The sequence below is a fragment of the Eschscholzia californica genome, unplaced genomic scaffold, assembly GCF_041429995.1.
Source record: "Eschscholzia californica isolate CP2 unplaced genomic scaffold, dmEscCali1.0.p SCAF_2, whole genome shotgun sequence".
Lineage (NCBI taxonomy): Eukaryota > Viridiplantae > Streptophyta > Magnoliopsida > Ranunculales > Papaveraceae > Eschscholzia > Eschscholzia californica.
This window is the reverse complement of record NW_028238309.1, coordinates 67,491,717-67,514,367: the sequence shown is the minus strand read 5'-3', so window position 1 is coordinate 67,514,367 and position 22,651 is coordinate 67,491,717. Positions and strand designations below refer to the sequence as shown.

Sequence of the window (22,651 nt, the reverse complement as noted above, 5' to 3'; positions counted from 1 at the left end):
TACGGAACGGGTCGGTCCCGGGCCCAACCCGTGCCGGCCCGGCCTTTTGAGCACCTCTAGTCGAATGTGTCATCTTCTTCAAAAATTGACTTCTTTCGGTCTTTACGATCTTATCTCATCCTAAGATTGGAAACAAATAAAAATCTAATGATGTACTCGTGTATTCCAAAATCTAGGGCCAGATAGCCCATGAAAATGGATTTGACCGACCCGTAGAAGAAAAAAAACCGTTTTCTTCCTAGAGAGAGAAAGAGTTTCGAGATCCAGCTTTTCCGGGGAAGGAAAGATCTCCCTCTTTTATGCTTCCTTCATAATTTTTCTTCCTCTTTTTTATCCTAAATCGTTTGATTCGTTCGGGCTATGGTGGTGATTGAGTGGGATCAAACTCTTAACTTTGTTTAATTGGATTCAAGATGGTGATTTACCCAGTTTCTTCTTTAAGCACGGCTTGGAAGAAGATTCAATGGATCATACTCTCATTTTGAATCTGCTTTAAGTTTCAACGGTTTCATCCCCTGTTGCTTCAATTTCTTCAATCAATTCTTATTCTTCGTCGGAGTCGATGTCAAATCCCATCACATCGTCTTCATTCATGTTTTGATCCCAGTTCTAATAATTCCATTTTATGGTGAAAAAGGTGTTTGTTTGATGTCTTTTTATCATTGAATTTGCTCTACTAGACGAAGCAAGTTTCTATCTATCTCCATCAAATCAATGAAGACAGTGGTTTATCGATCGGCTTTAGAAGGAAATTGAAATGGAATCTTAATGTGACGCTCCGTGTCCCAAAATAGACACGACCACGCCCCGACAACTCACAGACGGGACAAAAATCTGACAGAGTCTCCTCTGTAAATCGAACCGGTCGCACCTGTAAACCTGTCATGCAAACCATACATTCGCATATACAAGAATAAACTATAAAGCGGAAGCTAAACAAACTCAACTCAGTTTCGGGTCAAAACCCGAACCACAAACATACAAACGCCTCATAAAACACCGATACAACTTATAAACAACTCTAAGTTTTACGTATATACATATTAGAGTTTGGTTTCTGTCATAAATACATAACTTGGAAATAACGAAAAACCATATAAAACGACAAAACTCCACTAGCCTCGTCAGACAAGATCACCGGCTGGAATACACACTCCGCCTCGAGGCTACAACCAAGAACCTGCACACTAACAACTGGTAGGGGGTCAGAATACTCACCGACACGAGCAGGGGCGGAACCAGGATTTCAAGTTAGCCGGGGCCAACTCTTTACTTAAAGTAATTCAAATTTTCTAACAAAATTTTTTCTATAAATTATCGAGTGCAAAACGACCCATCTCATTTGCCGTATATCTAGTTATTAAGCACAAGTATATCATTTTTCCGGTTTGGTACTTACCAAAATATAAGAATATGTAAATTATGATCCAGCAAGAGTTAATTTTTTTATGAAATTGCAAGAGTTAATTTGAGAAACTAAAAATAGAGAAAAAATAATTGAACCAAATAAAAACTATGCATACGGCATATCAATAAAGAAGACAGAAATAAAATTCTCATTGATCATTGTAAATCTTTGAACCTAATTTAAGTATTCAAGAACTTAGAGTCAAAGTTTGAAATTTACAATGAAGATTAACTCAATACTCAAATGAAACTAAACTATTCAGGAAGAGAGAGAAATTAAAATAAACCCTAACCCTAATTTGATTTCTTAATTTTAAAACTTATATTTGTCTGATTTCAACCCAACTCTTTCAATCAATACATAGATAGATTCACAAACTTATTTCAAGTTTTACAATAAACCCTAGAGAGAGAAAGTTGAAAAGTAAAACTTAAAATCTTCAAATTGAAAATTTTGATAAAATATGTTAGAGATTGAAGAGTATAAGTTGATTAAGTAGATCAAACCTTCAAATTTTGGAGATCAAACCTTTAAGAAATAAGAATCAAAGACAAGAAAACAATCTCCCACGGACTCATGGTGAAGAACTCACGCCCAACTTTCCCCCTCTAAAACTCGACCAAATTAAAGAAAAAAAAAAAAAGATCAGAACCTTTGAAATACCAAATTACCCCTGCATTAGTCGAAAAATTACAAAATCCAGCCTGGGCCATCGCCCAGGCTGGTCTTCATTACGGTCCGCCCCTGGACACGAGTTATTCTGGTAGAAGACCAATCCAAAACCCATCAAGTTTTCAAAAGTTCATTCAATAAGTTGTAAACATAATGACAAAACGAGTTACCAAACCAGTTACTGTATATACTATATACAAAACCATTTTCCTTAATCTAGCAAGCAATGACAGTGATTAGCTGGCCACTCATGGTGCGCTCCCAATAAGAAGAGAGTACCTCAGGAGAACCTAGAGTGCGTTAGATAGTACCATCCCATTTAGGCACTAGCTAATGCACTACGTCTCCTCGAGAAAGAGACTTACCCCTAGCCGGTAAGTCCCTCTCCCACTAAGGGACTCTGCAATCATTGAAGAGTTTACCTCATGATACATATATACCTTAAGTATCTAAATACGTTTTTGATCACCGAGTTCGAATAAGAGAGCCGTCCCCCAATTACCATGGAAGGACCTGAACCTCATTCTCTTCGGTACCCTGTCATGCATCTAATGCGATCTTTTAAAATTAGTTTCATTCATTTATCAAAACCAATATTCATATTCGATTCATTATCTTATCAAACACGGAAGTGGAACAACCAAGAGTCATATCGCCACAAAGCAGAGGGATCCCAATCAATGTCACCTCCCAGGCGAGCGGTCAGGGTGTACGGCCCTGAGCCTCGAGCTGGAGGCACGAGCACCAATGGCCAGCAAGTAAAGCACTCTACTCCCACAGGTCTCATGACTAGTGTCGCCCACCTCACCGGTCTCACACAGATCACAACCGTGTCCACATGTCATCCTACCCTCAATGGCTATGTGCCCGTAGGTTGACATAATCCGCAGTCGGGTACATACAAGAAAATCCCAGTAGTTCACAATCATCGTAAAATCAGTTCGAAAACATTTCTCATATCGCATCAAAACATTTCAAGTATATTTCAGTTCATCTCATAAATCGAGTTTCATGCTACCTAAACTCTAGTTATAATGGCGCATATACAACTATATAATCTAGCATATTGATTATCTATAAAACCATGCTGGATAAAGGATTTAAAACCTCTACCTCAGTCCTTGCATCACCAAAGACCTCCCGCCTACCAGACGACCTATTCCTCCTCATTCGCATGCTCTGCGATAAGGAAGATTAAAAAAAACGAATAGAAACGTTAGGTTCTTATACTAAGAACCTTCGTATAATAAAGACAATAACGTAAAGAAAACTTAAAACATAAAAGTAAATTCGCGAACTTCGGGAGACTTCATGTTAACCCGAAATTCAACCGATCTTCTAACTTTACAACCATGTCCAATTAAGGTCGATCCAACACTCTATGAAACTTACTTATATCCTTAACATTTATTTATTAAATGTCCTCGCCAAAAAACCAAGTGAGTCATCTTCGAAACTTGCCAAATACGAACAACAACAAAGCAGAATTTTCCTAACTGCGCATTGTTCGTTAAAATAGCCATAACTCTCTCGTCCGAGATCGAAACGACTTGTACTATACCTTTCTGGAATCGTCACAAGACGAGCTACAATATTGATGAGACTCAAACATCTGTTGGAACCTCTATGACTATCTAATATAGTAAAAACAGTAGGCAGTTCTCAGATTTGCTGAATAGCGCGTTGTTTAGTAAAACAGTCGTAACTCTCTCTTCCGACATCGAATCGAGTTGTACCATACTATTCTGGAAAGCTAAGATCCTAAGCTACGACTATCATGTTTCGGGAAAACACATCCGAGTACTGTACAAGGCCAGATTATCTGACAACAGTAGACTAAATTTCAGTCTCCCGAATCGTTGTTCGATCGATAAATTATATTAACTAATCTCTCTATAGTTGCTTATATACCAAAATTACTTAATTGCCATCAACATAAACCCTAGGATTTCATGAACTACAAAAATCTTCAAATTTCACAATCATAAACCCTAGAATTTAGAACAAGTTAATTAAATCATGAAAGTTGTTGAATTTCTTACCTTGATTTAGATGTTTGGCTTCTCGTATAATGAAACCCATTCCAATTCCTCTAAATTCGAAAGCAAAGACTCCATTAAACCACTTACAAAATTCGTTCTAGAGAGAGAAACCAAAATCTCTTACCACAAATTAACAAACCCTAGGTTGAATCATTCATTCATGCTCGAATTAGACCAAAAACAAGATCTCCCCTTGAAACCACTCGAAACTCTCTCTCCAATCGATCTTTTGTTGAAATAAACCCTAACCCTTGTTCTGTCGAGCAAACCAGAGATAGAAAATCTGATTTTCTTTCTTCTTATCCATTCTCACGAAATTCTTGTTTAGTCCCTATTTTTAGCAGGATTGCAAAATACCCCCTATTTTGCACTCTTTGCTGATTTAGCCCCTCCTTTGATTTGACCCAAATGTCAAATGGTCCCTCAACTAACCTTAAAAACACAGAATGTTACACTTAAGGAGTAACTTTTCCGGCTATAAGTCTCCGGCACTTATTCCGGCCAAATCTGGGTTCAGAGGCGGGTTTCCGACATTAGCGGCGGAGGCTCTTTTAGTTTTAGTTCAATAAGTTATTTTAGATTATTTTTAGTTATTTTGTCGACCTTCAAGGTCTTTTCATTCACGACCTTCAGGGTCTTTTCATCCACGATCTTTATGAACTTTTTATTTTTCGACCTCTATGGTCATTTTATGGAGTCAGTGTCTAGTCCAATTTCTTTCCCTTCATGAGGCACTTTGCATTTAAGGTATGTAACTCTCATGAAGTTTTCAGAGGAGAGAAATAAGAATTATCTTCCATGTAACCTTGTGATTTAGTCACTTATGAATGTAATGGTTCGCATGGTTTCAAAAAAGAAAAGAAAATGGATTTGACCATGTCACATGGGTGTTGTCATTGTACCCATGCCTTAATTTTTTTTTTGAATAAGTGGGTACAGTATGCTTGTCATATGCTTATGGTTCAAGGTAAACTTCCTTTACATTCTCGCGATGGTCCGTTAGATTCCCACGCTTGACAGTAGCCCTAGACCCATGTTAGACACAAGCCCATTTAAGAAAGAAGGCCCTTCACCGTTTGTTGAGTGTCATTGCACTCGAAGAGAAGCTTAAGAAAAATAAATTCATCAACCCAACTCATTCAATTTAAATGCTTTGAAATTGTATACTTTATAATTTGGTCTTGTGCATAAGCTGACTAATGTTTGTTAATTGTTCTAGCAGTGCTAAAACCTGTTTAGATATGGTACTGATAGAGGAGAACATTGTGAGCAATGAGACTTCTTTTGTTTCGTGTGGTTCGCTTAAAGATCTCTGCAAAAAAGGAGGACGAAATCCCGTTCGTCCAAAGATAATTCTTTTGAGTAACTCAAATGTTGACATGTTGCACGAGCTGAAATCTCTTCATCGTGTAGATGAGGTAATGTTCAAGCCCCTTCGCCTCGATGCAATGTGCACGTGCTTCAATCGAGCTTTTGGTAAACGAAACAGGACCCAAACTGTAGCAAGAAAACCAACAAACTTTCTAACGATCATAAGTGGAAAGCAAATTTTGGTAGTTGACGACAATATCGTCAACCGAAAAGTGGCAAGTGGTGCTCTAAGTAAATATGGAGCAGAAGTCATTCCTATCGGTAGTGGAAAAGTTGCTGTTGAGATGCTTACACCACCCCATAAATTTCATGCTTGCTTTATGGATATCCAAATGCCTGAAATGGATGGGTAAATCACTTCTCTAAGCTCAATTGGATCTTAACTCTTAGCTCATCTTTCATGTATACTAATCTTTTCAATTCTTATTGCAGATTTGAAGCGACAGAACTAATTCGAAAGTTTGAAAATGAGATTAATGAGAAAATTAAAGTTGGGGAAGTATCTGTCGAGAAATTCGGGAATGTAGCAAACTGGCATATACGGATAATAGCCATGACGGCCGATTGGATGCAAGCTATACAGGAGAAATGCATTAAATGTGGAATGGATGATCATGTATCAAAGCCTTTTGTAGAGGAACAACTTTACTCTGCAGTAATACGTTCCTGTGGGTTCCCTGAATAGCACGTGAAATGGGATGGCTGCAACTATACAACCGGTATCATCAGTATAGTTGGTCTGGGTTCTAACGGTTAAGTCTAGGTTTGATCTTCCCTAACAACCTCGAGTCACTCTTGGTTTGCTTTTGGTTTAAGTCCTTTTGCCATTTCTATCTTAGTTTTTCATGCACTAATATCTCTTTAGCTTATGTTTCAGTATTTCCTTTTCCATTTTCCCTTTTAACTGAATCAAAGGGTCCATTCCCATTTCCTTTTGGGAATGTGTCTCCAACCACAACGGTTTTCGTAATAGTACTCAAGGGGGAAATTGGGCCGGCCTGGGAGCCCACTGATACTTAAGCCTTCAAATGTGGAAAATCTTCTCTTAAGGTGGCAGTTGGGCCAGGCTGGGAGCCCGTGTTTACGTAAGCCTTCAAAGTTGGGGATTAGCTAACCCTTGTACTCAACTTGATCTTTAGCTGTGTTCTTTAATCTCTTCAAGGTTTGGGTGTGTTTAACTTAGCTGTGCTCTCTAGAAATTCTGTCAAGGTCCGGGTCTGTTGTTGAAGTGGTTTGTCGTGAAGTTTGGAAGCCTCTTCGGTCGTGTTTGGTTTGGTTTGATGTGCTCTATCTCAAATTCTGTCAAAGGTTCATGATATGGCACCTATCTTTTAAGTAACTAATGTAATTTTCAGTTTGTGATGTTAATATACTAGTAGTTGGTTTTCTAGTATCTTGGTTTCTTTTTACTGCATTCTAGTCCCTTGCACCCCAATATCGAAGGCTCTGCTTGAACAGGCTATATGCTTGGGCTAGCTGTTCTTTTCTCTCTACCCGAGCTTAGCCCATTTCAACCAGCTAGACTGGGGTGGGTTATGCCAGACACGGGTTCTGGGTAGTTTATTTAGCTTCTTAAACTTGGGCATTTTGGGTTGGGTTACCACGGGCTTTCGGGCTATATCCCCATCCCTAAGCTGCAGAATTTCAAATCTCTATTTGCAAATTTATGTATTTGCTGAAATTAAAATCTCTATTTGCAAATTTCATGTTTTTCCGATTCCGAGATATGGCCATCACTTCAAACACACATTCTGAATTTTGTAGGTCAATCTAGCACATCAATGTTCACAAGGATTTGTTTATAGCACCTAAGTTAGTTATAAATATTGGAACTCTTTTGCTTACATGTGTATTGTCGCTCTTTTTATTTTATTACTCAAAATTTTGTTGTAAAATGGCTCAAGTGCAGTTTGGTCATATACTCATATTATGGAGTCGTCTGAGTAGATGTACGTTTTATTGCGTTAGGTAGTATAAAAATGTCAGAGAGGCCGATTTCTTAATCCATCATCCAATCCATTGGCATCTTAGTTTTGAAGATATCTAAATAATCAAATATCACAATCATATGCAAAAATCTATTTAGCTTCCCCTTTGTGAGTAGTTGAAGCATTAAATGACTCCAATTCCTTCCCTGTCCCCCTGGCATTAAATGGAACTTTAAAAAGGTCAGAATAATTAGGCTTAATAGCTTTTAATACCAGGGATTTTTGCTCTTCATTTAAATTCCCTTTGAGTAAGTCATTGAATTTTAAAACTATTGGGCAGAATTTAATCGTGTGCCCACTAAACCACATGAGACACAAAACCTAGGCAGACGTTCAAAACGCAATTCTATACGTATTAACTTAGTAGAAGAAAGTTTAAGATAGACGTCCTTTCGAAGAGGTTTAGAGATAGGGAATTCAATCTTCACACGACCATAGACACTCCAGCGAGAAGCATCCTCTTGAGTGGTAGGAACATAGTTACCAATATATCCTGCCAGTCTATTAACAGTAATGTGATTGAGATATCCAAGCGGGATGCCGTGCATTTGAACCCAAAATTAAACCGAATCAAAGGTGTGTTCTTCAGGCGCCAAATGGATATTACATTCATGTAAGATAACCAACTCCTCAGCAATAGTCAATGGAGAACTATCTAAGGCCAAACCCAATTCGCTTGCCGTTTCGAAACGTATAAGGAATTTGTTGTCATGCAATTCCGTCAAGTTGAACTTGTTAGGACCATGAATCACATGAGACAATCGCATCATAGCCTGTCCGATTTCAATTCTCCTTGAACCCATAAACTTGATAACACCCCAATTGTTATTCTGGGAGAAAGAACTAACCAGATCCGTACCTTCAACTGTGATCGGTGGAATTTCCTCAGTGGTTAATGAAGCAAAATGTTGAATAAATTGATCATTAGAAGTAGACATAATGACAGAAATAAATCAAAGAGAGAGAAGATTATGTAAGAGAAATGAGAAGGGACTAGATCTCAAGATGAAATTCTCCTAAAGAGATACTCTAAAAGGAAGATAACTGAATAAAGGGACAGAAACTGCTGGTAACCGAAATTGAAACTGCCAAATCAATCGGAAAAGAGAAAATAACCGCTACTAGTTGGTGGCGCCACCAAAGATACTAAATCGCTCCACCCGGCTCCTCAGTTTCTGATACTTATTTGAAAGTGTCTGGAAGTCCATTTGTTTGCTACCTGGGTATCATTTTATAGTCTTGTGTTTGGTTCTTGTAGGTGACAGAAATAGTTGGAGGTGCTATTCGTTGGAGACGGTACCTTGATCATCTTATAGTGTCATTATGTGACGATGAACGTATATTTAGAAACATGGAACCTCTCCTTTTTCAGGTACTATTGCTCTATAAATTAAGACACTTAAAATAGCATGAATTATGTCATGAAGTTCATTAATCATCTTTTAGATGGATAATATCTCCCCAATGGAATCACAATCACTTTTTTCTACTTTCAATTACACGTGATCGTCTTATCTTACAAACCCTATTGTTACATCGAGAAGATGTTATAAAAAAACTTCTTAGGTTTATTTAAGCACTTCAATGCATTTCATTTATCTTAAAATGCTTAGTTTTTCCTATTTTTAGATTCTCCGAATTGGTTTCTATGAGATTGTTAAATTGGAGATGCCAGCATATGCTGTTGTCGATGAGGTAAGTTTCACTACTCCCACATTCTCTTGGACTAACTCTAATCACGATAATATCATCTCTTGCTTAACTACGATTGCCTGTCAAGTTATCTTACATTTAGGTAGGTCTGTGGTTCTCCAGTAATCTCCCATAAGGACAACTTGGGTTAGGATATGGCACAGGCTTCAAAAATGGGTTTCCCGGTGCTAGAAAAACTGCCCAAGTGTGTTAGTGTTACCCTTGTGTTCCATGTAATGCTACTTTTTCTTAGACACGGAATTCGTAAAATAGCTAATTATTGTATTGAAAATTGGTTTGAGATTGGATGGTTAGTTTCTTTCCGTTTTTTAACTCTTTGACCTAAGACTATCCAAGGATGAGCTGTTGTAATGGTCGTCTCAAGGCCGTGATCTTTGTGCATGTGTACCAAGTTTACTTGGCAATGGATCTGGTTTAAATCTTTGAGTGAATATATTAGAAGAGAAAATATTTATAAGGAAGTCCCAATGTGGGCAGGATCCTAGGTCCCAATACTTGGCAATGGATCTGACTCTGCCTTTTTCGCTTCATCTTTTCTACGGCTTTGCACACATTCTTTCTTCTTGTGATGGACATGTTTGGTTTGCTTTTGTTATTCCATCTTTTTTGTTTTCCCTTTTGATGGTGATATGTGACAAAATCTAGAATGTCAGACTGGCAAAGATTGCTCTGAGGCCAGGTGTGGGTAATATGGTGAAAGGGATTTTGCGGAAGCTAGTGTCACTTAAGGTTCAGCAGCTTTTGAACTTTATTCATGTTGTCTATTTCATTGTCGGTGATTAAGTTCTTATATATTAACTCTGGATTAGGAAAAAGATTCTCTTCCCCTACCCAAATTGGAAGGCGATGATCGCGCACGAGCACGTGCACTTGCCACTCTTCATTCTCATCCAGTAGTAAGTTTGTAATCCTCCTCTCGGCACAGGTTGAGATGCATTTCTCTGCCAACTTCAGCATTAATCCTGCTTGCTCCATCTAAAAAATAATGCTGTATTTGTTTTCTGTCAGTGGATGGTTAGACGATGGATGAAGTTTCTTGGACAAGAAGAAGCTGAGAAACTGATGACGTGGAATAACAGCGCTCCAAGTTTCAGTATCAGGTTTGTCGATGTGTTTCACTCCATACAATAGTATCAAATGAGCTGCCAAATCTATGGCTGATTCAAGCCATTGTGTTTAATCCTAATGTCAGGGCAAACACTGCAAAAGGTGTTACAAGAGCTGACCTTGTTAAGCGTCTCGAAACATTGGAGGTATTTTGCTTCTATTTTTTATGTGATGCTGTTAAAGACCCCATTACTTGCTATCATTGTCGAATAGGATAACAAAATTTGTAGCTTACTAATGCCAGGCAAAATGGCATTTAGTTTGAGAACTGCCTGATGTGTTCGAATTTTTCTTCAGGTTGCGTAACAACCAATATTGTTATATATTATGTACAATGTACTACTACTAATGCCCTTATACCTAAATGAAGGGTAACAAAGACGGAGTTGATCGTTTGGGCACATATAGTCTTGCACATGCCAATAAATGCATATGACATATCTTATTCGTATATGATAATATGAGATGACTGTAATTTTTTTTTTCTTTGTTGCCTTAAGGTTCCCCATGAGCTTTCTTTGCACTTGGATGATTTTGTTCGTATTACGACCGGGATGCAGGGTTTGTACTAAATTGAACTCCACCAGGAGGAAAGCTACAAAACTAAAAAGAAGATCAGAAATGCTAATCGTTTTATTTTATTTTTACTTTTTTGAAGCTAATCGTTTTATTGGGTGCTCACTTCTCAACTTTCTTCCACATGTTCTCTTTGCTCCTTCATGTTGTTTCCGCTAGATTGTCATACAAGCAGAATTGTTGAAAGAGGGAATATGTGCAGTGCAAGATGAAAGTGCAGGTCGGCCTTCTCCCTTATTATGTATGAAAATTGTTTTGGTGCATATTGAAGTGTGTATGACAATTGAGACAAATGAACTATGCAATTGCTTTTTTGGCTTCTCTATGAACTACAAATTAGTGCGTATGAGGGTGATATTGTTTTAGTGGTTGGCTTGTCGTGGTATAATAAAAATGCATTGATCAAGATGACGTGGGTCGGTTAAAGGTTGAATTTGGTGCTTTACCTCATGTAGTGAGTCAGTCCCATTACTGTTAAGTGTTAACAGCCCTATGTGTCTATATGTAATGAGTTTGGGTACTTTTTTTTTTTTTTTTAATAGTAGTTTATGTGCAATGATTGCTGGATTTGTGAGACATGATGCAACTAATACATCAAATGTTGGTTAAACACAATTTGACTGCAGGTATGGTGGTGTCTGTTGTTGATCCACAACCAGGAGAGAAGATTGTAGACTGTTGTGCAGCACCTGGAGGAAAAACCCATTTCCTTGCATCACTTCTAAGTGGCCTATCTATGTCAAATTTCCTACTCATCCTGGGTTATCCAAATGATAGAAATTTTGGAAATATATATTAAGTGATTCCTTCCTGAGTTGCAGGTGTGGTATCCGCCATTGACATAAATGAAGGCCGATTGAGAATCCTTAAAGAGACTGCCAAATTGCATGAAGTTGAAGATGTTGTTGCCACTATTCACGCTGATCTGCGTAAATTTGCTGTAAGTGAAAATCGTATCAAATATACCCATTTATGTTTTTTTGCTAGTTTATGTATCTTTTAAGCTATCTTTTCATATCTAGCAGGAAACAAATTCAGCGAATTTTGACAAGGTTTTGCTGGATGTTCCTTGCTCTGGATTCGGTGTGCTCTCCAAGGTACTTAACTCGGCATTATTTTGTAATTAAAAACATGAAAATGTCTAATCTGGCCTTACTTTCTCTATTATGAACTATCGAAGAGAGCCGACATACGGTGGAATAGAAGGTTAGAGGAATTGGGCCGGTATGGGCGTCTATGGGCACTTAAAGTATCGGACCGGGCACCAAATTTCAATGGCAACTTTCCTTGATGAATCCTGAATCATGAAATGGTTGAAGTCGATGAGTTATAGACTTTGGAAACCATCTTTTCTGCAGATATGAGCTGCACAAGATTGATAAGCACCCCCGGTTCAAACTGAGAGGCTTGGCTCAAAATTTTGACACGTGAAGGAATGTGTGAGCGTAGTCCGACACTAACTATGATTGAGTCCGAATATACATTAGGATGTTGGAGTGGTGGGAAAATTTGACTGGTTTTTCTCAACAAAATGTCTTGCAATTACCAAAAACCACTGTCTCAAATTAGTACACCAAAATGAATCAAAGACTCAATATTAGGAAGAGGACTCCTAAAGGGGAATTATTCCTAAGTCAAGAGTGAATGACCTTGTGACTTCAATTCGAATCATCAAATCAAATAATCTATCTATATAAAATAATTTTTGTCAACTAAGTATTGGTACTTCTAGTAATCCACTATTTACTTGGAGCCAAACACCTATGAGAAAATAAAATAAGGGAGAAAGACGAAGAGGAAGAGAAAGATGAAAAAATATTTGTGGGTGGTTTCGAACCCAAGACCTCACGTGTCAGAGGCGAAACTTCTGCCATCCGGGCTACAACCCTTAAGCGATTATTTTTTGGTGCAAACATATATGTCCTAGAGGCCCACCCAGGCCGGGGATTTGATTTTGAGGCCCCACGAAAGGGAGGCGCCCACGAAGAAAACGGCTTTTTTAGGTTTTTAGTTTTAAGACCGGAAACTTGAAGGGAGGAAGAAGACCGGAAACTTGAAGGAGGAAGAAGGTCCGAAAATGGCGAAAGTAAGAAGGAGGTTCAATGAGTAAGTTAATATCATTTCTCTAATATCACTTATTTTATTTTTATCACATTCACTCAGTATCAGATTTTGATTAAAAATGTAATTTACAGAGCAACGGCGATGTTTAATCTGAAGAAAGCCGCGTGCCTCAATGGCTTGGTTATGGATGAGTTTGTTATTCCAAGGTTACAAAACATAATGGATAAGAGCCAAGTGGTTTCACACTCTGTCCTCTCTAATCAGACGATGGATGCGATTGTAGAAAAACTCCCTGAGAAGAACAAACAGAAGTATGAAGTAAGTAAAACCCCTCTCTTAGCAAGTGGTTCAAAATTTAAGTTCGATTTGAATGATGATGACCCCATGTGGGAATCAGATTTAAGCTATCTCCCCCAAGGGACCATTATATTTTCCATGGAAACTGAGTATGAAAATCATTGTGCTCATATTACGAGGACCTTCTTCATTGATCCTCATGATATGCAGTATATGGTATACATTATCATTCAAGAAGCTCAACAAGCGGCAATCCGGGCTTTGAAGCGAGGAAAAAAGGCAAACGATGCTCATATAGCATCGCTAAAAGTTGTGGAAAAGTTATGTCCAGAGATGATCCCAAACTGTCCAACAAATGTTGGAAAAGGAACCGCCGATCCACACAATGCCCCGGAGATTATTTTGGATGCAACCAATGAAACTAGACTAGAAATAGGAATGGTGTTCTGTGTGACATTCGGACTGAGTGGTCTGGATGCATACGCTACCGAAAACTTATCACTACCAATCTTTCAATGGGTATCCGATACAGTTCTTATAACAAAAGAAGGTCCGAATGTTGTAACTGCATGCTGTTTGAAAGATTTTCACGAACTTACTTATGCGTTTTCGAACGAGTTTGCAAAAGAGGAGATTAAAGAGACCGTTAATACTGTGATAGACAACACTCTCATCCTTGAAGAAGAGGCATCAATTACACTTTCTCAGCTCTGTATCCGGCCAACCTTCGGAGGTAGAGACAGTTGTCTTCGCGGCAAGCTTACAGCCCATTTAAATGGGCTCCGTTTCTCTACATCAAAGGAGGATAAGTCGGTGGATATTCTTTTTCAGAATATCAAACGTTCTTTCTTCAAGCTAGGCCGAAAAGAGATTGTTCTCCATTTTTATGTTGGCACTCCAACAGTAGTTGGAAACAAATCGACATATGATGTTCAGTTTTATTATAACCGACTCGGACCCTTGAAAGGCAGCAATGCTTCAAAGCATTTACAGAAAAAAACGGATGTCGAAATCTTTATTGAACAAGTAGATGCCCTTTGGAAACGCGAGGGGATTCCTATGAAATTTCAGCAACACGAGGAGGGATTATTAGGTTTTCACGGAAAATATAAAAACGAATCTGCATCAATCCTTATAACTAACGATTGTTTCGTAAAGATTGACCGCGAGCCTTTCTTTGTTATTGAATTAAAAGAAATCGAGACAGTAAATACGGAGCAAGTTCAACACAATCAGAAGATTACTGCTGAAATCACAATAGTGTTGAAGGACTTCACACGTGAAGCGTATCTAATTGACTCAATTCTTCCGAGCTCGCTGCATGGTTTACAAGAGTGGGTAGAAGCAAGACACGCTCGGTTTTATAAATTAAAAAAACCGGAACATCCACCATCAGAAGAAGAAGATGAAGATGAAGATGACGAAGAAAGTGACGTGCCTGAAATAAAAAGCAGAAAAATAAACGAAAAGAGAAAGCTGGGGAGAAAAGAAAGGGCCAGTTGGAGAAAGCATTTCATTGAAAAATCATTTCGTTAATCAGTCATAACAGGTTTTGTATCTAATCTGTTTATATGTGATTCATAGTTTCCATAGAACTTTTTGATTATTAATTTTGTATGCTATATCTACCCACTGACCTGTAGTTCTTGTCCTTCCAATTTATTTCAATAGAGGAAAGTTCAGATCAATATAGTTACGTAGTGTAAATGGAACAGGTCGCGAGCCCTTGAGCATTTGTCCCACCCTAGATTTGTTTTATAGGATATAATGTGATGCCTGGGTCTCTCTGAGTCTCTATAGCACCCATAATAACTGAAAACTTACAAGCTCACTATGCTTCACTTGCTAGGTGAAGATACGATCATATGGACTTTCTAAATTGCTGAAATACATGACCCACTCCCCAACAACTGATTTTCGCTTACCATATTTAGCCAAGTATATTTGAACCTACTTTATGAATTTGACGAAAATTAGGGCTTGGGTTTTGCAGGTGTTACACGGTTGCGCTTCTTGAGGACAGAAAGTATTCTAGGTTAGCTCCATTTGGTGGATTTGCATTTATTGCTGCTTGGGCAAGCCTGCTATTCTAAGTGATCACGGTTAGGCAGGTTAGAAGTAAGCTCTTAAAGATATACTTGCGTTATAAAGTGACTCGTATTGTTTTCGTTTCAATATATCTGTTTTTATGATATGGAACTTAATGTGTAATCTACTATTGTACTGTGATTACGCAGTGAAATAATTCGTTCTTAAATTCAATGTTGGTAGAAACTAATTTGTAAATTGCAGATCTTAGGGTATCGTATTTAGTCATCCAATCTTGTTAGAATTTTATCTTGATCTTCATAGGCATCAAGTTAAACTACTTAATGGTTTATTACTTTGATTGATGAACCATGCCTAGATTAAAACAACCCAAACATTTTTTTTTGATTGCTTTGAGCATTTTAGGAAAACTAAGAAGAGAACAGGTTAGACCTGTGGAAGAAAAGACAGGACAAAACCTAGAACTAATGTAAGCAATAAAGGATTTCACATCAATGATTATTCGAAATCCCCGTCTCTTTGAATTACGGAAGAGGATCGAACTTGCAGGAGCCATGACCTGCAACCAAAGATTAAGAAGAAACAAGGGTCAAGGGTTAGGTTCTCTACCATCTTTTGCCAAAAAGTACATCAATTATTTCAATATAGATTGGCCGCCTGCCCCTTCCATAATCAGTGTCTGATTATTCCAATATCGATTTTCATAACTAGCTCTTTTGTTGCAGTTATCTCACTGGGTAGTGTTTGTTTTTTGTCCAAGTCAGATCTAAAATCTAACTCGAGTTCTAAGTTCACTCGAGTCAGATTTCAAAATATATGTATTTGTCTGACCCGTGATGTCTGAATGGCTGATTTTGAGTTAGACAACTAAGATTCAGACGAGTCAAATCCCGACAACGAGAAAAAAGCACAACCTAACTTGCAAGTTTTTAGCAATCTATCTTGCTGAAAACTGCAATTTGAGTTTATTTTAGTCTCCTTAAACTAGAACAAAAACAGAAAAGTCGGAAAGTAAGATATACTATATGAAGAATGGAGTTGAGTTCTTACTAGGGTCACGCTCATCGAGCATTGCAGCACCATTGAAGAAACAACTAGCTCCTCTGTTCTTGAACTTGTGATAGTAGTTATTGAAAGCATAGGAAGCATGATCTTTATAAGTATTAGGTAGAAAACAAGGTTGACCTCTTTGTATTTTCCTGCAATCAGCACCACCTTGTCCACAAACCCAATTGATGGCATCTCTTAGAACCTCATCCGAAAATTGTTCATCAGCAATACACCATTGAACCTCGTTTTGGGAGAACTGAGATGCTTGGCTTTTTGGGTACTACTAATTGAATGCTATTTCGCTTCTATATGCACCTCATATACAACTTATCGACGGCCTTTTATTTTGACCTGCCAACATAGTTTTTTTGTTTGTTTGTTACAGTAATATCTTTTTTTTTGTTTGTTACCTGATTAACCACATTGCATCTAGATTGTCGTGAGGTAGGTAGTCTCACGCAACAACATAATGTGCAGGAGCACACCACAAAAACTCAACTCGTCCACCTCGAGTAGACGATCAAAACATGTCTTCCGAAATATCTCTTTTTGGGTGGCTGTCAACGCCTTATTAGTGAAAGACATAACATCTACCCTTGAGTGAGTATTCACAGCAGCAGCACTCACATTTTCAATGAACTTTAACTCAACAGATATCCTGCAAAATAACCCAGACATCGCGGACGGAACTTCAAATGGCACAACATTAGCCTGAGTACAACAATTTAGAGATTTAGACAGAGAAGTCAGCTCGAGTATCAACTTCACAGTGTTAGGTTTAATACATAAGGAACACTTGTTGAACAATTTCAACATCCCACAACAATAAAAAGATTGGAGTCCGACCAGCACTGTTATCTTTTCACAGTTTCAGGTAATATAAACACAATCAAAACCCATATAATCCCAACTCAGGGTCTGACCAAAATCTGATTCTTGCAAGTAAAAGAAACAAGGAATTATGCAAACAGACACATAACAACACCATGGAATAGATGAAGAAAACACAATACATCTTATATAACTAACAAGCAAACATAATACTGTTTTATAGTAAATAAAAGGAAAACATAATTGTGCCTTATAAAATATATTAATATGCCAACATAGATAGCGATAAAACAAAAAGCAACTAATCATAGTGAAGCCAATCCCCTCTTCTCCTACGGTGGTGTTGATGTACTACTTTCATTGCTAACAGGAAAGAGGCTCTCCGAGAAAGTAGAAAGAGAGCTACGAAACCCTAGTGGTTGCGAAACTGAGGAGAGGGTTCCACTTACATCAAACTCTGTCAAACTATCATTCTTCCAATTGTAACAATAGATAGGGGATGTAACACATTTACTCTTGTCTAGGCTATAAGGATCGTTCCAATGACGTGGTTGCCCAAAGTTGATTACGATTACCTTGTCATCTGATCCAAGGAAAGAATGAAATTTAACTTCGTCATCATCTTCCAAATAAAAAGGCAATACGAAACTAGTCAGTTCACTCCATCTATCCTCATCATCTTTATATAAATACATCTTGAATAAATTCTTGTTCATTCTAATTATCATAGCAAAACGCCCATCAACTTGTATAAAACAAATGGGGTTGCCAAAACAGGTACGGTGGTGGTGAAGGATGAAATCAGGGATTGCGATTCTTCTAAACTTGTCACTTCCTACATCAAATGCACTTATGCATACATAGTCAGTACGTCTTAAAAGCCCCTTCTTCCAATCTTCAAGATAATCCGTGTTGAAATAAATAACACCATTCACACAAATAGAACCCTTAGCGAGAAAGCGTGGAAAGTTGGGTTTTTCGATCGTTGTCCATCTAGGAGTATTACCTTGGCACTGGGGTTAGGCCACAAGGACATGACCTTCTTCCTCTAAATAGTCTATGATTCTAGGAACACACCAATTTTGCTATAGGCGCCTCCATTTTCTAAAACTAAGGACATAAACTTCTTCCCTAACAGCTATCTAGTTAAAAAAGAAACCTGTACTAATGGAGATCCATGTGTTTACTCGAGTAGGTTTGGAACCTCAACTCCACGCATGGGGGTTCCAATCCATAGGGATTCTTGAATTGTTTTGATGTTAGGAGTCGAATTCTTAAAATTCGATGCCCTACTCTGTGGGCGGCCGACGTGCATGAGAGAAATATCTCATCCTAAGACTGAAATCCTACCACATGGTGGCTCTAGTCTAACTAGAATCCTTTGATTCCAATCCCACCTAATTAGTAACATCTAATCAGTGTCTAACTTTGGATCAATGTGTCTAACTTTGAATCAAAGTATCTAACTTTCGATTGAAATGTCTAATCCAAGTGATATGCCATCATTAAACCAAATATATTTCAACTACTTGTCCTGATTATTCAACAAAAAGAAAACTACTTGTCCTGATTATTCATTCAAAACTGTTAGAGAGTCTACTCCACTCGGCTAAACCGAGTGGATTAGTCCATTGATTAGGAAAAGGTTTCCTACTATAATTAGGAATCCTAGTCCTAGTTTAATTAGGAATGTTGTAGTAATTAGTTTTTCTATTTCTATTTTCTATTTCTAAAACTTCTTCAATGTAAACCTATATAAAGAGATCAAACCATAATGTAATAATCATGTTATTGTGAATAAACAAAGGTTTTACCTAATCTCTCTCACGATCAACATCTTCTTCTTCTCGACTTCATCGAAGCTCTCTCACTCCATCTCTCGGTCTCACCCGAAGCTGCTACACAGTCCTCTCGGATTCAACCGAGTTTACTCTTTCTCTCGCTCTCGGTTTCACCCGAGAGCCATTATCATAGCTCTCGGGTTCAGCCGAGAGTTACTTCTCCTCCTCTCGGTTCACACCGAGAGCATCTCCTTCCCACTTCTCGGCTTCAACCGAGATATTGCTACATCACCCTCGGCTTCATCCGAGTCGATCATCAAGAGGTTAGTACCTCTTCACATGGTATAAGAGCCTAAAGAATTCAAATTTTTTTTTAAAGATGACTACCGCCGAATCTTCGGAAATCTCTCAAGCTAATCCTAGCACCAATAGTGGGCCGTTTGATGTTCACCACTCGGATTCTCCTACTACTATTCTCATCACACCGCTTCTAACCGGTGACAATTACTCCTCATGGTCACGAGGAATGACTAAGGCCTTAAGGGCTAAAGCTAAACTTGGTTTCGTTGATGGAAGCATTGAAAAACCCACCGATCCAAAAGAATTAGAATTATGGGGACGATGTAACGATCTCGTCTCTAGTTGGCTCATCAATTCCGTTGATCCACCTCTTCGTGATTCAATCTTATATGATGAATCGGCTTTTGATATATGGCACAATCTATATGATCGCTTTCACCAAAGCAATGCTCCCAAAATATTCCAATTGAAGAGAGCTATTTCTTGTCTCAAACAAGATAATTTTGATGTTTCCACATACTTTACTAAACTCAAGGCTCTTCAAGATGAACTCAACTCTTTGCTAATTACCGAGCCTTGTACATGTGGTCATGGTAGATCCTTGATTGATCGAACAAATCAAGATAGAGCTATGGAATTTCTCCAAGGTCTTAATGACCGATTCTCGTCAATTAGGAGTCAAATCCTATTGATTGAACCCTTCCCATCAATCCTACGTATTCATTCCCTTATTAAACAAGAAGAGGTTCAACAAAATCTCATTACTCCTATGCATATCGACTCCAACAATGCTGCCCTTGCCGTTGGTAACAATGAATATAATCAAAACCGTTACAACGGTTCGGAGAGGCAACGCACAAAAAGACCTAGACCTTTTTGTGACAATTGCAAGATTCATGGTCATGACGTCACTTCTTGTTATAAGATACATGGTTATCCACCCAATTATGGCCAACGCAATCGAAATCGCACTCGAGAAGACCCTAGGGCCAACTCGGTTTTAGATCAAAGTATGGGGGTGCCTACAGCAACTTCTTTAACCAATGAACAATACCAAAACGTCCTTGCTCTATTGGAACGATCTCAACAGCCCACATCTACCAATTCTAAGGGCACCAACAAGGATCCTCTTGTCAACTTAACGGGTACGTATTCTTCCTCTTATCATCCTCCTTGGGTCATTGATTCGGGAGCCGCTAAACATATTTGTTCAAATCTTTCTCGATTTTCTTCTTATTCTCTTGCACCTCCGGATTTCTATGTTCGATTACCGGATGGTTCCCGAATCAAGGTTGATCATATTGGTACAATTTATTTCTCAAATAAATTTTATTTACAAGATGTGCTTCATATTCCATCTTTTCAATTTAATCTCTTATCTATTTCTCAAATATCTAAAACACTTCGTTGTACCGTCCTATTTGACCACAATTTGTGTGTTTTTCAGGACCGATCAACGAGGACGGAGATTGGGCATGGTAGTCTTCATGATGATCTTTACTTCCTTCGCACGGAGCGTCCCATCCTTTCGGTTTCAAGTTTAGATAGTTCTAGTCAAGAATCTTTTCTTTTATGGCACTCCCGTTTGGGACACCCATCCTTTAGTCGTTTTCAATTTTTTAATTCTAAACTTCCATGTTTAAATTTTAAGTTTTTATCGAATAAAGTACCGTGCGATGTTTGTCCACTTTCTAAACAAACTAGGCTACCCTTTCCACTTAGTACTTCTTCTTCTACTCATATATTTGAGTTAGTTCATGCCGATATATGGGGTCCTTTTCCGGTTCCCTCCACCTCCGGGTGTCGTTATTTTTTGACCCTTGTTGACGATTTTTCTCGTTGCACTTGGATATTTCTCATGAGTTCCAAATCGGACTCAAATACGTTAATTATGAATTTTTCTAATTACGTTAACACGCAATTCAATTGCAATATTAAGACAATTCGTTCGGATAACGGTTCCGAATTTATGAACAATTCTTTACAACATTGGTTTCTTGAAAAAGGAATTTCCCACCAACGTAGTTGTACCTATACACCTCAACAAAACGGAGTTGTTGAGCGCAAACACCGTCACATTCTTGAAGTGGCACGTTCTTTACGCCTTCAAGCTCATCTCCCGCTTTACTTTTGGGGAGAGTGCGTCCTAACCGCCGTCTATCTCATTAACAAGTTACCTACACCTATCCTTGATGGAAAATCACCTCATGAAGTCCTCATGGGTTCTCCTCCAAATCTTACACACTTACGTGTATTCGGTTGTCTTTGTTACGCCCGAATCCCTTTGGTCAACACCAAGATGGACGCTCGTTCCTCCGCCGGCATCTTCCTTGGTTATCCTAATGGACAAAAGGGTTATCGAATTTATGATATCTCCACACGACGTATATATACTTCTCGTGATGTGATTTTTTTTGAAAATCGTTTTCCGATGTCAACCGAACCGACGGATAAACCGTCTAGCTCGCGCCCGACACCTTTCATCTCCATCGACGACGACGACACATTCGAGTTTCCGGCAACCGATAAACCTCGATCAATATCACCGCCGGACAGCAGCAGATTCAACGATGAACCTGCTGTTGCTGTTCCGACGAGTCTGAATTCGGGACAGGGGGTGCCTTCAGACACCCCCGATGACCCGCCTACAGGCCCTGTTCACACAGGACCATCTTCCCCATCAGGAGTGCCTTCAGCAGACCGTGATGGGGATCCAGTCTCTGGAGTGCCTCCAGAACAGTATACTCCACCGACGAGCAATGAATCCTCATTACCGTATCCTTCTTCCAACACCGCTGTTGCCGATTCCGGCCGACCAGTCCGGTCCCGCCGACCACCTAGTCACCTTGATGATTACGTGTGTTCCAATACAAGCAATATTAAATATCCTCTTGAAAACTACTTTTCCATCAATTCGTTTTCAAATTCTCATCAACAATTTCTCTCTTCGGTTTTATCAACTACCGAACCAACCTCTTTCACTCAAGCAATGAAGTCCCCTCATTGGAAAGAGGCAATGGCCAAGGAAATCTCAGCCTTGGAAGAAAATAAAACCTGGACAATCACTGTTTTACCACCCGGTAAAAAGCCCATCGGTTGTAAATGGGTGTATAAAATTAAGTTCAAATCCGATGGTTCTATAGAACGATATAAAGCCCGCTTAGTAGCCAAAGGATACACCCAAATCGAGGGGTTGGATTATCATGACACTTTTGCTCCGGTTGCTAAATTAGTAACCGTTCGTGTCCTTCTTTCAATTGCCGCCATTAAAGGTTGGAATCTCCATCAATTGGATGTCAATAACGCCTTTCTTCAAGGCGACCTCGATGAAGAGGTTTACATGAAATTACCCCCCGGTTTTTCATCTCAGGGGGAGTCTAAGGTATGTCGTCTCCATAAATC

General features: G+C 38.7%; 3 protein-coding genes and 1 long non-coding RNA gene across 5 annotated transcripts; 3 read left to right on the top strand and 1 right to left on the bottom strand.

The window, feature by feature from the left end:
* Positions 1 to 921: 921 nt before the first annotated feature.
* LOC147560629 (uncharacterized) lies at positions 922 to 4,398 on the bottom strand. Its single transcript, XR_015235397.1, has 3 exons — positions 4,123 to 4,398; positions 3,194 to 3,259; positions 922 to 1,194 (listed from the first exon to the last, which is right to left on the bottom strand). It is a non-coding gene; the product is annotated as an uncharacterized LOC147560629 (long non-coding RNA).
* A 952-nt stretch (positions 4,399 to 5,350) lies between these two features.
* On the top strand, positions 5,351 to 6,886 carry LOC147560628 (histidine kinase 2-like). Its single transcript, XM_086664428.1, has 2 exons — positions 5,351 to 5,842; positions 5,926 to 6,886. The coding sequence occupies exons 1-2, from the start codon at positions 5,364 to 5,366 to the stop codon at positions 6,176 to 6,178; spliced, it is 732 nt and encodes a 243-aa protein (XP_086520554.1). The 5' UTR covers positions 5,351 to 5,363; the 3' UTR covers positions 6,179 to 6,886.
* Positions 6,887 to 8,124: 1,238 nt separating this feature from the next.
* LOC147560627 (uncharacterized) lies at positions 8,125 to 12,409 on the top strand. The gene is made up of 13 exons (XM_086659298.1): positions 8,125 to 8,172; positions 8,740 to 8,853; positions 9,111 to 9,176; positions 9,840 to 9,923; positions 10,004 to 10,090; positions 10,203 to 10,294; positions 10,387 to 10,447; positions 10,802 to 10,859; positions 11,035 to 11,097; positions 11,504 to 11,605; positions 11,693 to 11,817; positions 11,903 to 11,974; positions 12,058 to 12,409. The coding sequence occupies exons 1-13, from the start codon at positions 8,125 to 8,127 to the stop codon at positions 12,166 to 12,168; spliced, it is 1,083 nt and encodes a 360-aa protein (XP_086515424.1). The 3' UTR covers positions 12,169 to 12,409.
* Positions 12,410 to 12,503: 94 nt separating this feature from the next.
* LOC147560626 (FACT complex subunit SPT16-like) lies at positions 12,504 to 15,512 on the top strand. 2 transcript variants are annotated; one of them, XM_086664427.1, is made up of 4 exons: positions 12,610 to 12,983; positions 13,073 to 13,259; positions 13,449 to 14,787; positions 15,232 to 15,512. In XM_086664427.1, exons 1-3 carry the CDS (start codon positions 12,955 to 12,957, stop codon positions 14,772 to 14,774), a joined length of 1,542 nt encoding a protein of 513 aa, XP_086520553.1. In that variant the 5' UTR covers positions 12,610 to 12,954; the 3' UTR covers positions 14,775 to 14,787; positions 15,232 to 15,512. The 2 variants fall into 2 exon arrangements, with proteins under 2 accessions (XP_086520552.1, XP_086520553.1); XM_086664426.1 differs by having other exon boundaries at positions 12,504 to 12,983; positions 13,073 to 14,787.
* The last annotated feature ends 7,139 nt before the right edge of the window (positions 15,513 to 22,651 follow it).